General features: G+C 37.4%; 1 protein-coding gene across 1 annotated transcript in view; it reads left to right on the top strand.

Annotated features, from left to right (window-relative positions):
• The first annotated feature begins 674 nt into the window (after positions 1-674).
• LOC134678376 (dendritic arbor reduction protein 1-like) overlaps positions 675-13,964 on the top strand; it is a 56,124-nt gene continuing 42,834 nt past the window's right edge. The window contains 2 exon segments of the mRNA XM_063536928.1: positions 675-805; positions 5,206-5,283. Of these exon segments, the coding sequence (XP_063392998.1) occupies positions 755-805; positions 5,206-5,283 (129 nt within the window). The 5' untranslated portion in view covers positions 675-754.

Genomic DNA, 13,964 nt, shown 5'->3' with positions numbered 1-13,964 from the left:
GCTACGGGTCGAATTTCTCAATTGATTCTCGTGAAAATTTGTGAGTATATTCTATAATTATTTCAATTTTCGCCTACTAATTCGGACAACTTCCACACTTGCATTGAAATGTTCGCTTAAATAGTAAACCAATATCTTTCGAAATATTTTTGTAGAAAGTGACGTCTTTTTATAGTTACAGCCATGTTACAGCAGAAATTACAGATTTTAAAGCTTCAAACTCTTGTAAGTTGCACCCTTCTTCCTAGCAGCGATAATATTAGTGTAGGTATAGGTACCTATTTTATAGGCACGTTAGAAATTTTAAACGAGCTCTAAAAATAGGAATATATTTATACTATTCGGCGAATACGAATATTCGTAGTTGCGTCACTAACGTTGATGTAGGTACTTACGCCGAATACGTACTATTCCTATTGGTATGTCAATAAATGTATTATAAAAGTATTTTGGGTATTAGTTTCAGTGTAGGTAGTTATCAAAGTGTAACGGCGGTATGTATTCTGAATTACCTACGGCCGGCCACGCCACGTACACAAAGAACCAACTGGAAAGCAGTGTTTCGCAGCGCTAGCCCTCGTTATCAGTCGCGCAAGAACCTAATCACTTTCATTGCAACCCCGCGAAGGAGGTCGCGGCGGCTATCACCTATCGCACGCAGTGTGTCTCGCGCAGCAGCCGCGCGCAGGCGTGCGCATGGCCCTCGCGTGACAGTCGCGCCCCGATCCGCGACGCGACGCCCGGCTCGCCGGGAATGGAGGCCTGCTGCGCGATCAGAGCTGCCGAGGACCTTGTGGGCGACCAGGTACGAAGAGCCCTCACATTCTGGAACTTCGATCCGCATACCAAATAGTTTGTGCAAATTTACTCAAGTGCAGTTTCCACCGGCGGAACCGTTTCGATGTGACTCCGAATTGGGCCACGAGCTTGCGCCGGCGCTACTTGGAGTTGGGTTGTTCCCGGTACAGCCTTCAGCCCTATATAGCAGCTGGATCCAGGATGTAGATACCCTCTATGTTTTCCGAAGTGCAGGTGTAATTACGAGGTTAAGTGTTTTGGTCTTATCTAGTGCTAAACCCGAAATCAAAACTCAGATTGGTTGCGCAGATCCACGACATCGACCTGGCGGCCGATTTTTGAATATCGATCACTCGATTTCGTCATTCGAAAATCGGTGGAAAACGGCGAAATGCTAATTTTTGAAATACGAACGATTGAAATTTGGAATCTATTGGTATTGACCACTCGATTTCAATTCTATTAGTAGAATTTAAACGCCTAGTAGTGGAGATATCATTTAACGAAATACACGAAATCGAGTGGTCGAATTTCAAAAATCGGCCCCCTGGCAGGATCAGGAATATACTCGTACGTGGACTCTAGATCACAAATAGATATCCCCATGGTCTGTATACTACATTACGGTAATTTTTATCAGTTGCTGAAACCTTTCAAGTTTTTCAGACTGATGTACGGAGGGCATTACGGACATTATTATTATTTTTAATGCAACTCATACTGATTGATTCCAGCTAATTAAGTTATTTTTTTATATATTGAATAGTACTTAGTGTGTTATTGCATTATCAATGCAAGCTAATTATCAGAAACTTTGTGCAATCAATTGGTAAATATATGTACTTAAATCATTGTTATGTTCATTTGTAAAAACTATCATTGCCTGTGTCTAAATAAGTAATTATCGTTGTTACTCAGGACCAATTGATACATCGGATACAACTTTACGTCAGTTAGTTTTAGTAGTAGGTAAACTGTTTTAGCCTTAATTGTTTATGTTCATTTACATGCAGAAGAGGTACCTCTTATAAATGAATATGTTATTATAGTCAAATTTAAAATCAAGTTAAACTATCACGAAACTAAACAACAATCGCAATTAGTATTTCGAAGTTCTCAAAAAAATATCTATTAATCAATAATCAGCAAATAAAACTCATTATATTCCGCTTCTCCATACAAACGTAGTCCCCATTTTCCTCTGAATATTAACATTATAGAAAATATTGTTACGCAATTTGATGTATTTTAACAACAGATATGCCCGCTCGTTTATAAATTATTATCTGTTAGGAGCTTTTAATAATTTGTTTAGAATTAGTTTTTCACTCCCAACTATAGTAATAATAAAAAAATCTAATAAATTCAGAGGAAGGCTCGTAGTAATGGTTAACAATACATTTCTAGATGACATCAAAGCTCTCCAAAACCCGTCTCTACGTATTGGATCTGTATCCCCACGCCAGCCTATCTAAAGAACAAATCGTGAAATCCAGAATTATGTAAAAATATTTTTCATAACAACAATATCTAAGGAGGAAAATTGGGACTACGTTTGTATGGAGAAACCGTCGTACACTATCCTCTTAAACCAATCGCTTTTAAATAAATCAGGACGTGTAAATGGATTAGTACGTACAAACGCAAAGATTTACGGGATAGCAGCTGCAAGCGGGCGCAGTGGAAAAGACATCAACGCCGGCCGGTGCCGACGGCCGCGCCGGGACCCCTTCCGCCGCTGCTACCGCTCTCCTTTTATTCTTAAACATACTAAAATATACTTTTTATATACGGTACTAACAGTTGCATATAGTCAGACCGTAAAAAGTCTGCAGCGATTTAAAAAAAAAAAATTAGTGCTAGTGTCATGTTAAACGTCAAACGTCAAACTTCTATGAAATCTATACATAACACTTACACTGCGTGGGCTATCAAATCCGCTGTTTTGTACATTGCCATAAACAATAACTGAGGTTTTTTTTTTCAGTTATAGAATCGTTACCCTACATAAATACTACAGAATGGGTTCTCGTATTATTTTATTATACGTAGAACGCTAGAGATATAGCCGAACAGAAGTATATTATTTTCAGATTAAAGGTAAAACCCTGTATAAGTATTTCATCGCAAGTTTTGCGCGACTTGTCGTGTCTTTTGTTTTGTCCTAATTTCTTAGCTTTTCGCCCCCTCTTAAGTAAAGCTGAGCACGCTAGAGCTAGTTTTTGTAATTTGTACCTGTATAAACCCCTGATTCGACTTTTAACTTGACACATTTTTGTTTTAAATTACTTTTTTTATAACTATTAGACGGTATCCTCTTATAGGTACCACGTTTTGACTTTGTTCTTACCTCGTGATATTAGTTATGATCAATCCCGCCAGTCCCACATCGTGCAAAAACGTAATCAAGCTTTACATGGTACTTACTACAAAGAGCGTTAAGCGACTGCAATACTGCTTGAAGATGCTTGAGAAATTTATTAAATAAAAGAATTGAATGCCATATGTTCAAAGCATACCTACTATACCGGGTATGGCCTGTAATATGAGCAAAAAATTTAAATGTAAGCTGTACTCCTCATACTGATCAACATTTGTTCAGCGACTTTTGAAAATAAGTTGTACTTTGATTTTTAATACACTTTAAAGGTTATTCAAAGACGCAATGTATTGCGAATTTTGTTATGTTTAAGGCTTGACAAGCAACGTCAATCACAATGATATGGCGTGGCGATGGCGTCCAAAGATAATATTTGTTTTGTATGAAAAATAGGGAGTCTAAATACTTCATAATTTTTAAAAGTTGTTGAACAAAAGTGTCACCGTTTGAGGAGTACAATCTATGTTTTAATTATTTGCTCATGTTACAGGCCACACCCGGTATAAATGTTAGGTATATGGTCCTCGTCACTTACTGAAGTGCAGTCACCTGTCAACCAGTTTTAATGGCTGTCCTAGTTTACGTAAAGGTTGAAGCGGTCATATCAAGCTTCTTTTTGGAAATATTCTCTGCCCAAAACATATCGGGAATTTCTCTCCACATCTGCGCATACATTACTATATGCATATTTATTACACATTTTGCTCTAAATCTAAGTTACTCTAATATAGTAGGTTCTAAAAAACATGTTATAATATGTACGGCCAAGTTAACTTAGGTCAAGTAGCGTTAGCGGAGAGTTTACAATCGCGGTGAAAACGGTTCATGAATTGGAAGTTGTACGGTTACTTATGAATAATAGGAATGGTCTGTTGTCCACAATACACAGTGTCGAATGGTTTCCAATCTTAAGATTTGCATAATAAGCTGATACTTTTGAATGAATGGCTTTGATGTCAACTTTTTATTATTAGCCTAAAAGCAGATAGAAATGATGTCGATGCGAAGGCAATATAATAAAATACAAGATTTGAATTGTTAAATACTTTGATAATACTTAATAGTCAAGCAGACAAATGAAAAAAGAATTTTACTGAGTTTATTGAAGGCTAAGCTTATAAATGCAATCAAATGGTGGGATGCTTTTTACACTCAATTAAAGGCACTAATTACTAATCAGTGCTGCAAAAGCAATCACACTAGGTACCTAGGAACTTTAATTTCGTAGCATGACATACTTATTTAAAATCTAAGAAATAGGAATTTATCTTTTAATTTAGCGGTTTAGCCTATTAGCGTGTCCCACTGCGGGGAAAGGCCTTCCCTCTTTTCCGCCACTCGGCTTTATCCAATGTCCACTCCCGTCACTCCACACGGAATGTATCTATCGAGGTTGTCCTGCCATCTATTCTCCGTTAGTGTCTTCCTCTGCCCCTAGATCATGGACATAATAATAATGCCATAATCCAGGGATACAAACTGGAAACATATAGCTACAAACAGGGATAGATGGAAGTCCTGGAGGAGGCCTTCACCCGATGAGGGGTTCTTGTCCACCACAAATAATTAATAATAATTATATATTTATAATATATGAAAAACTGACTTAACAATAACAATAAATAATTAAAAATTGATATTATACCTTAAATAAATACTTAAAAATAGCTGCTAACTTATTTCGTTGTAATGTAATGTGGACTTGAAATAAAAGGCTTTTTTATTTTATTATTTAATAATCCAGGGCAGTGGCGGATTTGCCCTAAGGCAAAGTAGGCCCGGGCCTAGAGCGGCAAGTTTCTTGGGGGCGGCAAATTGTGACAAAAAATTCGATTATGATAACAAGAAATAACTCAAAATATAGTCAATATGATGGGTGCTGAGAAAGGGGCGGCTACAGGGCCTGGGGCATAGGGCGGCAAAGTCTGCAAATCCGCCACTGATCCAGGGATAATAATAATGCCATAATTATATAAATGGTACAGCATTCGATAGTATAAAATATGAACTGGTTGGTTATGTTTCAGATTGTCCCTGGCGGCAGTCGCTGGGCCGCTCCGCACGCGCCCGGCCTTCTTGACTCATGGTTTCAGATGCAGATGCAGGTCGGTTCAACTAATCTTCTTGTTGCCTCTACTCTCTGGAGACCTAACTATTTGTATTTGATAGGAGTGTATTTTCAACAAGTTAACTGCCGTATTAGAACTTCAAGATATTCACAAGAGACTACACGTACTAGATCCATTCTAGTTAGATACGTTATAGTTTAGATATCAACTAGTTCTCTTTTGCAGCGCAATTCGGGCAACCAATGTCACTTTTACGTTAGATAGAGTAAGATATCTATTAGATGTGAAATGGATCTCTAAGTCATATCCTGTGGAAATCGTTCAAGAGTATCTCGAGAATCACGCAAATGTCAGATAGGTCAGATCTTAAACATATCGTTATCGTATCTTGGTGATGTCTAAAAGATATCTAATAGATATCTATTTCAAAATCCGAATCGGGCCCTTAGTCGACAGCGGAAGTGGCTAACTAGGTGGCTAGGTTAGGTAGGTGGTATCCCACTACATACATGTGAACATAAAAAATATATAATAAAAAATAAAACATATAACAAATTCGCATTCAATTGAGTTGTATTTTATTACAAAGTATTGAATCGGTATACCAACATGCTGGTACCTTAATATTGAATTGCCAGAAAAACACAATAAGGCACTTAAAATAAAGCTTGTCTGATTAAATATTATAAGCCTGTGATTAAAATGTGTAAGTGTTATAATTGTAGATACATAATATAGGTATAATGTATAAAAAAATTACAAAATTTTATTTTCAATATTCCTGTTAAAAATTTATAAAATGATATTAACAATCTAAACTCAAACAATAAAACAAAGTTGGTTAATGTAAAAAATAATTAAAGCCAATTACTTGCAATGATTTAATTTAACATTTATTGGGTAACGATATACTCGTAGGTAGGTACTCAAAATCATGAAAAACTATTAAAAAAAAACGTAAACCCCGATTTCAGACTATACCTATTATAATAAAAACACATTTATTAGGAAGGACTAAAAATCAAATTAAGCATCATGATCGTCATTTGTCCTTTACCTACCTATTTAAAATCCTCACCTAATCTGCAGGAAGGGTGAGAAGTCGAGAACGGAGGGTCGCGCTTTCGTCGGAGCATGGTAGCACTAATAAAATAACTATAGTAATTAGTTTGAGTTGTGTTTTTTGTAGTAGTGACTATAACAAAACAATATCTTACTGTATTTCGTTATTCCTAACCTTTATTTTACATTATTGAGGGTTATTCGAGATCTAACGTAGGAAACTTGAACTAACAAACGCGCGCTATTGCGACCTAGTTTCTAAATAATAGATTCCAAAAAATCGACGATGTTCCAACTCTCCTCTGTCACAACTCTCCTCGGTCTCCCCTACAACAGCAACACTCTTAACTGTCCATCGGTGGGCCTTATGCCTTTTGTAATAGGGTTTATGAACTACCATTTAACAGTGTGGGCTCATGGTGCCTCTTTTATAAAACCTATCCTAAAATAAAATAGGTGGCTATGTACTCGAATAAGTTGAGTTTTGCCGGTTACCCGTATAACTTTCTACCTTACCTCTAACGGCTCTAATTGCACGTAACTTGAGATTAAAAACCTTTTCGATTGGCAGTTACAGTTAGAACAAAACACTATCTTATTTGCATTACTAATTTCTAATTGCACTTATAGCAACTGCAAACTTAAATGAAATAACGCACTTGGTTTTTGCTTCAGCAATTTGTTCATAATACGAGTACTTACATTATGAACAAATTGTAAGCTAGATTGGAAATCGATCGTTTTATTATACTATACATATAACAATAACCATCAGATATCTAGACGATTTGCTAATGATATGGATTTAATTTTAAAGTACAACTTTTTAAACAGTATAACTGTCCAATTCAGGTACTTAAAAAAACCGGCCAAGTGCGAGTAGAAGAACTCGCGCACGAAGGGTTCCATACCATTACGCAAAAACGGCAAAATATCACGTTTGTTGTATGGGAGCCCCACTTAAATATTTATTTCGTTTTGATTTTAGTACCTATTTGTTGAGCGGCAACAGGAATACATCATGTGTGAAATTTTTTAACTGCCTAGCTATCACGGTTCATGAGATACAGGCTGGTGATAGGCAGACGGACAGCGGGGTCTTAGTAACAGGTTCCCGTTTTTACCCTTCAGGTACGGAACCTTAAAAATGAACCTTTAGGTACTTAGTATTTTTATTTTTGCCTAACATACGCCACCTTATTTGGTTCGTGAAAGAAAACATCTTGAATATTTTGTAGGCACAAAATAGGTAAGAGTAAATTAGCGTTAGTAAGTAGGTACATATACGAGTATGTAACAGAGTACTTAAGTAATAGAAATAAAAGTAAAAAAAGATCCGTTTAAAGCGTGCCGATATATAAACGCTATCGTCGGTTTAATTGCTCGGTTAGTTCGGATTGGTAGTTTTTACTCAGCCTATCGGAATTAATTTGCAGAGACCAGTAAATAATAACTACTATTATTCATACCAAGTCGCGTGCCTCACCATTTTTGTAGAAGCGATCTATTTAATTTTACTCAATTTATTTTAATATTTCGGTAGTAGTTGTAGCCGGTGTGTTGTGTTCTTGAGTGGAGACCGCGACTCGGCAAACGTAGTGTAGGACGCCTCCGACCAGGTGGGATGACGATCTGCGAAAGACTGCAGACAGATGCTGGATGCGGCAAGCTGAAAACAGGGCGCTACGACGCTCTTTAGGGGAGGGCTATGTCCAGAAGTGGACTACATAGCCTGATGATGATGAGTTGTAGTAAAACACTTAAACCCACACTCATGTTTAATGCCCTTCATTATGTACAGTCACATGAACTACTATTACGAGTATTGTACAAAAATCAAAACAAAACAGGGAAAATAACATTCGTCATTGGTACAAAGGTGAAATTTTCCTTTTAAGGGATCTCTTCCAATGAACCTTCAAATCAAGGGGAGCGGGTATTTTTTTGGATTTTCGAAGTTCTTATTTAGTTACATTTAGATATATATATATAGTAGAGGTCCATCAAGTAGCCACAATAAATATATATAAATATATAGCATCGTAACTACTAAAGTAACCCATTCGCGCCCTGTTGGACACGCTCTTCTGAATTAGGGTATTTCATTGGATTTTCTATTTTAACTGTACTTAATAGCATCAGACAAATTTGGTACTTTTGAAAGTTGACGTAGACGTAGTTCACTAGTATCAATAGATATACAGGGTGTTACTGACCAACGGGCTTTAAATCCAGGGCTCGATCCTATACTCGCTAAACTGAGCTACTTTTATTATGGCAAAAACCCCGAAATCCCGAACAATTTTTTACGTTTTCATACATTTTGTCTGATCAGATGTGACGTTTTCTATGGAAAAGCCTAAATTTTTTCTCCGATTTTAGGGTTGGTCCCATAGTAAAAGTAGCTCAGTTTAGCGAGTAAAATCAGGCCCTGATGGAATTAAAGCCCCATGGTCGGACATGTGTCTGGAAACTAGAATATGTATATGTATATACAGTATGTACTGTATATACATATACATATTCTAGTTTCCGGGTAGAATGGCTGTGACATATGATATGAGAGACGGACATTAATAAATTATAAGGGCACCGTTTGTGCCGGTTTCGCTATGGAACCCTAAAAAGAAGGGATCATAGCGTGATTGGTCATTTGAATCTGATGCGATATGTTCAGCAGGAGTCGCGCGTCACGGCACACAACCTAATAACGATAAAAATGTTGGCTTCCTTCGCACACTTCAATGATTCTCGTGCTCATTGTTGCTATTTAGATTTATAAAAACAGAGTTAAAAAGTATATACGTACTTAATACTTATATCATTTAGGACTTTTAGGAGATATGAGAAACAATATAGGTATCTATAGAAACCGGTAGCGCACGGGTTTTTCTGTTAGGACGATTCATCAATTTATCTTTTCATATCATCGAATCGTGTTTTAAATTTCTACTCCAGATCAGAAATAAGGACTATTGATCTCCGAATTGAGCCGCGTAAGAGACAAGTCAGTAATAAAAGAGTCAAATAAGGTACCTATCTTCGAGCAACACCGGCTTCCGACACGTCGGAAGGGAGGGGCCCAAGCGATATCTCGCCCTACAAATCTTTCTGCCATTTTTCGCGGGGGGAAAGGTGCACACAGTCGCATTTCTCACACACTTACATACAAAATCCAATCTGTAATGACGACACAAATACATAGAAAATGACACACGTCAAAGACAAATCTTGCAAACCTCGATCTCTTTTTGTGTACGGACAAGTGACTAGTGTCACAACACGCACACTAACACATTTTCGTTGAAGTATGTCATTGTATTCTGAGAAATGAGAAGTCGGATTTGTCGCTCGACCGATCCGCAATTTGTACTGAGCGAGCAAAATCGATAAATCCAACAATTACTTGAGACTAAAATATAATAATTGTATTTAAATGTAATTTAACGTATGATATGTAAAAAAAATATTACATGTGAAATGTAACACTTTCTTTTTGTAAATTTAATGTCCCCGACCTCTTTTTATAACAAAAAACCGAGCAAACAGGCATTTTTGTGCAGCAGTGTTCACGCGCGCGTCTGGACTCGGTCTAGTGAAAAATCCAAGTGCAACTAGTTTTATTACCTGCGCTAGATTAGATTGACGCGCTAATCTTGTACCTCGGCAGAGGGGAAATAGTGCGAATGCCGCCTCCCTTCCGTGTTGCTCGAAGGTACCTATGTATTATTTATCGGGATGTAGAGATTTAATATAGAGATGTAGTATTAGTCATAGACTAGAAATCCTCTAGACCGAGTTTAGAGCAATTATTTCATGCAACCGATGATGCCAAAAATGCGGGGGTGCGCGGGACAAGGTGAGCGAAGTCCCGTGCGTGATTGGTCCGTTCAAAGACACGGACGTCACACAAAGACACTTTCGACTCGAACATGGAGTAAAATTTCCGTATGCGTGGCAATCCCGGGGGTAGCGCGACTATGCTAAGTCTGGTGGATGTTTTGTGTGTGAATATAGGCAATATAGAGATGTAGTGGTAGTAAACGTATCGTGTGACGTCATTATATTTACATTTTAAATTAATTAACCCCCGTGTATCTGGATTTATACTATTTTCAAATCCGTGGAAGTGTAAAAAGACTAGCAATCGAATTTGGAATTTGAAGGATAGAGTTTTCACCTATTTGGATATTTTCATAGTAATTCGTACATGCGAACTGTTTTATGAATTGAGATCTTTTTTAGGGTTCCGTACCCAAAGGGTAAAAACAAGACCCTATTACTATTTGCCGTTTTTTACGTAATAGTACGGAACCCATCGTGCGCGAGTCCGAATGGCACTTGACCGGTTTTATTATTAAGATTATTAAACGACTCTAAATTTCATTTTTTAGGTTATAATGATTAGTTATAAATTTTCAAAAAAATGTTAATGAGGGTAGCATGAAATTGACATGAATTGGTACAGCATTAAATTGATAGTGACTGCATTGTTCGTCTAATCTAAAGTGAGTTTAATAAATGTACGGGAACCAGGTACGTAGGAATGTTTCCCCGTGCGTGCGCGTAGCGTGTAAAATAATATTAAACGCACCATTAGAGCCGCGCGCACTGTGACATCGGCCATTGTTCGCTTCCTCCGCATCCACGTTACGTCACGGTAGCCGGTGACCGGGGACTACTTACATATCAGAATTAAACTAATAGCTGCTAACGCACATAATTGAGTTATTAATTCCTACGAGTACTACATAAGTAATAATAAGTGGGTGCAAGCGTAAAGAAAGTAAGTAAATATTATAAATTAACCTACATACATTTGTGCTTTGCCACATTTCGATTAGTACAACTTATTTAATGGGTAGGTATTTAAAGCTAATTTTAAAACTACGCGGGGAAATTGTAAATAGGTAAGTAGGTACCTATACTTAGATATACCTTTCTTACTGCATGATTTGAGTAGGTAACAATTACTACCTACTATTTATCGGAATCTTCAGTTTCTTTTATTTTTTATTTGTACATTACGGTCATTACACTTCGATGCGTCGGAAGCCGGTGTTACTCGCCTACATCACAATTCGCGCTTATCATAAAATTAAAGAAAATAATTGACATATAATGAAGTTTTACATGATTATTTAATGCTTTATCTAAATTATCTTATAATACGCCTCTGCATTCATATTGGGCTTTGCGCCCTTAGTTTCAATTAGCATTATACACTTCGGTGATTTTACTCAGTTGCGTAAGCACAAACGTAAATGAGATTCATAATATGAACGGGGAGAGGGGCGAGGGGCGGGAGTATAGTGACAGGATTCACGGTCCAACTGACGAACACAATGATCGCACTCAATACCGATCGATTATGCCTTTATATGTATCTACACAGTATCTCTACAGTACCTACCATTAGCTATTAGTAAAGTTTGTTGGTACCTCTGCGCTGTGATGCAACGTAATACGGCTAAAAAAAATTCAAGATCACCGAAAACGGAAGTGTTTCAGAAGTTAGGTACTATAGTAAAATATTAATGTATAATGTATATAAACCTTACCCTATATTGGTGCCTTAAATACTTGCTTAATACTTAATTAAAATTTGTCTCGTCAAGTTATACCTATACAAAAGGTATTTTGCATTCACTTTTACCCACCGTACTACTTGTCCATAGGTAACTTTGACGATAAGAACTCAATGGGTCATTTGATTATCTGTAAAATAAACCGCAAAATCTTACTGACGTATTTAGCTGCAATATATTTTTGTACCTGATATGTGTCCTCGTATCAGACTACTATCACAAAGTAAATGTAAGTTTTAAACATTAAGGACTTTGATAAAGTTAAAATCCGCGAATGGTGTTAGATACCATGTTCAAACAGCGCTGAAGACTAATATTGCCCCGTAACTTTATCATATTGTCGATAAGTAAATGCGCCGCGACTGTTCCCTCACACTGTAGAATTTAGTATCGTACTATGTTATTCAATACGTATTTCATAATAAGCTGTGAACTAATTTCTACTTGAATACATATTTTCATGCACAGCCTACTAAGTAGTCTACATTAGTACGTGTATTAACCTTTGTTACTAAATAGCACGGCAGAATAAAATATGCGATGCGAATAAGATTTCATGTCCATTTACGTAGTGCAAAATCGATTCCAGGCGATCTTAGAGCTATAACACGGGCCGAGCGCAGACAATCTGGGTTAGGGCGACGCGACCCTAAATCGAACTTGTAATCTCCGTCTGACGGTGTACGAGGGAGCGAGACAGGGCGACGCGAGGCTGACCTAGAGTAGCAGGTTGGGAATCCGGAAGGTATGAAGGAACCGGCTCCGCAGTGCATTTTTCCATTCAATGGAAAGCGCGCTTAGAGTTCGCAACGATGAGCCCTGCGGCTTTATCGAGTTACCTACTCTTTGTTATAATTTTTTAACGAAACGAACGAAAGATGTACATATATGTATGTAAACTCGAACATTTTCATTGATACTAATTGGCAGGTACTACTGATTTATTAACATTCGTATTTCATTTCAATTGAATTTCAATACTCAGATGCATACTTTATGGATGCATACTTGATGCCTCTTATTATTTAATAGTTAATTAACTTTTTTGCATCGAAAGTAATAAAAAACTATAATTATTTTATTTATCAGCTACCTAAAAAAAAGTAATTATTTAAGGATGACTCACATTAGACCAGGCCGTGGGCGGGCCGGAGCTTCCGGAGCTTTGTTTTCTATGGAAAGCACCACCAGCACCGATCAGCCGTCATATAAAATAACATGTCGGACGCCTCGGCCCGGGCACGGCCTGGTCTAGCCTGAGGCATCCTTTATACATGAAAGGTGCATAATCCAATGAGGATATAATACCAATCGAAAAATGGTAGAGTTAGACCACAGACAAAATGAGTTAGACCAAGATAAATAGGCAACGATTTAGATATTAGCACACACAGTGCAAGTGTTATTTTAAACGTCATAATTCTGTGAAATCGTTGCAGACTTTTTTCTTGGACTCTAGTTGACTTGGACTGTTGTTAGCTGCAATCTTATTAGTACGTCGCTGCCATTCGTGGTTCATGCAGAGGTCGGCGCCGGCTTGTCTATGCTGCCATCACCTTGTCAAATCGTGTTACGTTTCTCTATGTAATATATTTTTATGTAATATATTTTTTCAAGTGTTAAAGGTGCACCAAGCACATTATACCAATTGTCATCGAAACCGGCACCTCTTTAAAATGTAGATCTTGCCTTTACATGTAAGTAGGTACTTTCTTCTTTATTACTGTGATTACTGGTACAGTTCAAATACTTCAAGACGATCATTAATATTTGAAATCGGTAATTGACGCTGAATGAATATAGGTAGAAGTGTAATTCAACAATCTGATTATCTCTTTTGTGAACAATCTTTGGCGAACATTTAACATTTTGACGAAACGGTGCAGGTGATGAAGCCCGGCTTAGCCACAGGCAGCCGGCCGTACCTACCTAAATACCTAATACCTCACCTACACAGCGCACACTTAGCACACACCCTCGAGCTTGCCCAGGCCCCGAATCCACGGGTTTCGTTATCGAACTGTAGTTTAGTTCCTAGTACATTAAGTACCAAAGAAGAAAACCCTG

This window comes from Cydia fagiglandana, chromosome Z (genome assembly GCF_963556715.1).
Source record: "Cydia fagiglandana chromosome Z, ilCydFagi1.1, whole genome shotgun sequence".
Classification (NCBI taxonomy): Eukaryota; Metazoa; Arthropoda; class Insecta; order Lepidoptera; family Tortricidae; genus Cydia; species Cydia fagiglandana.
The sequence above is the reverse complement of the archived record's forward strand: the minus strand, read 5'-3'. Positions and strand labels throughout refer to the sequence as shown.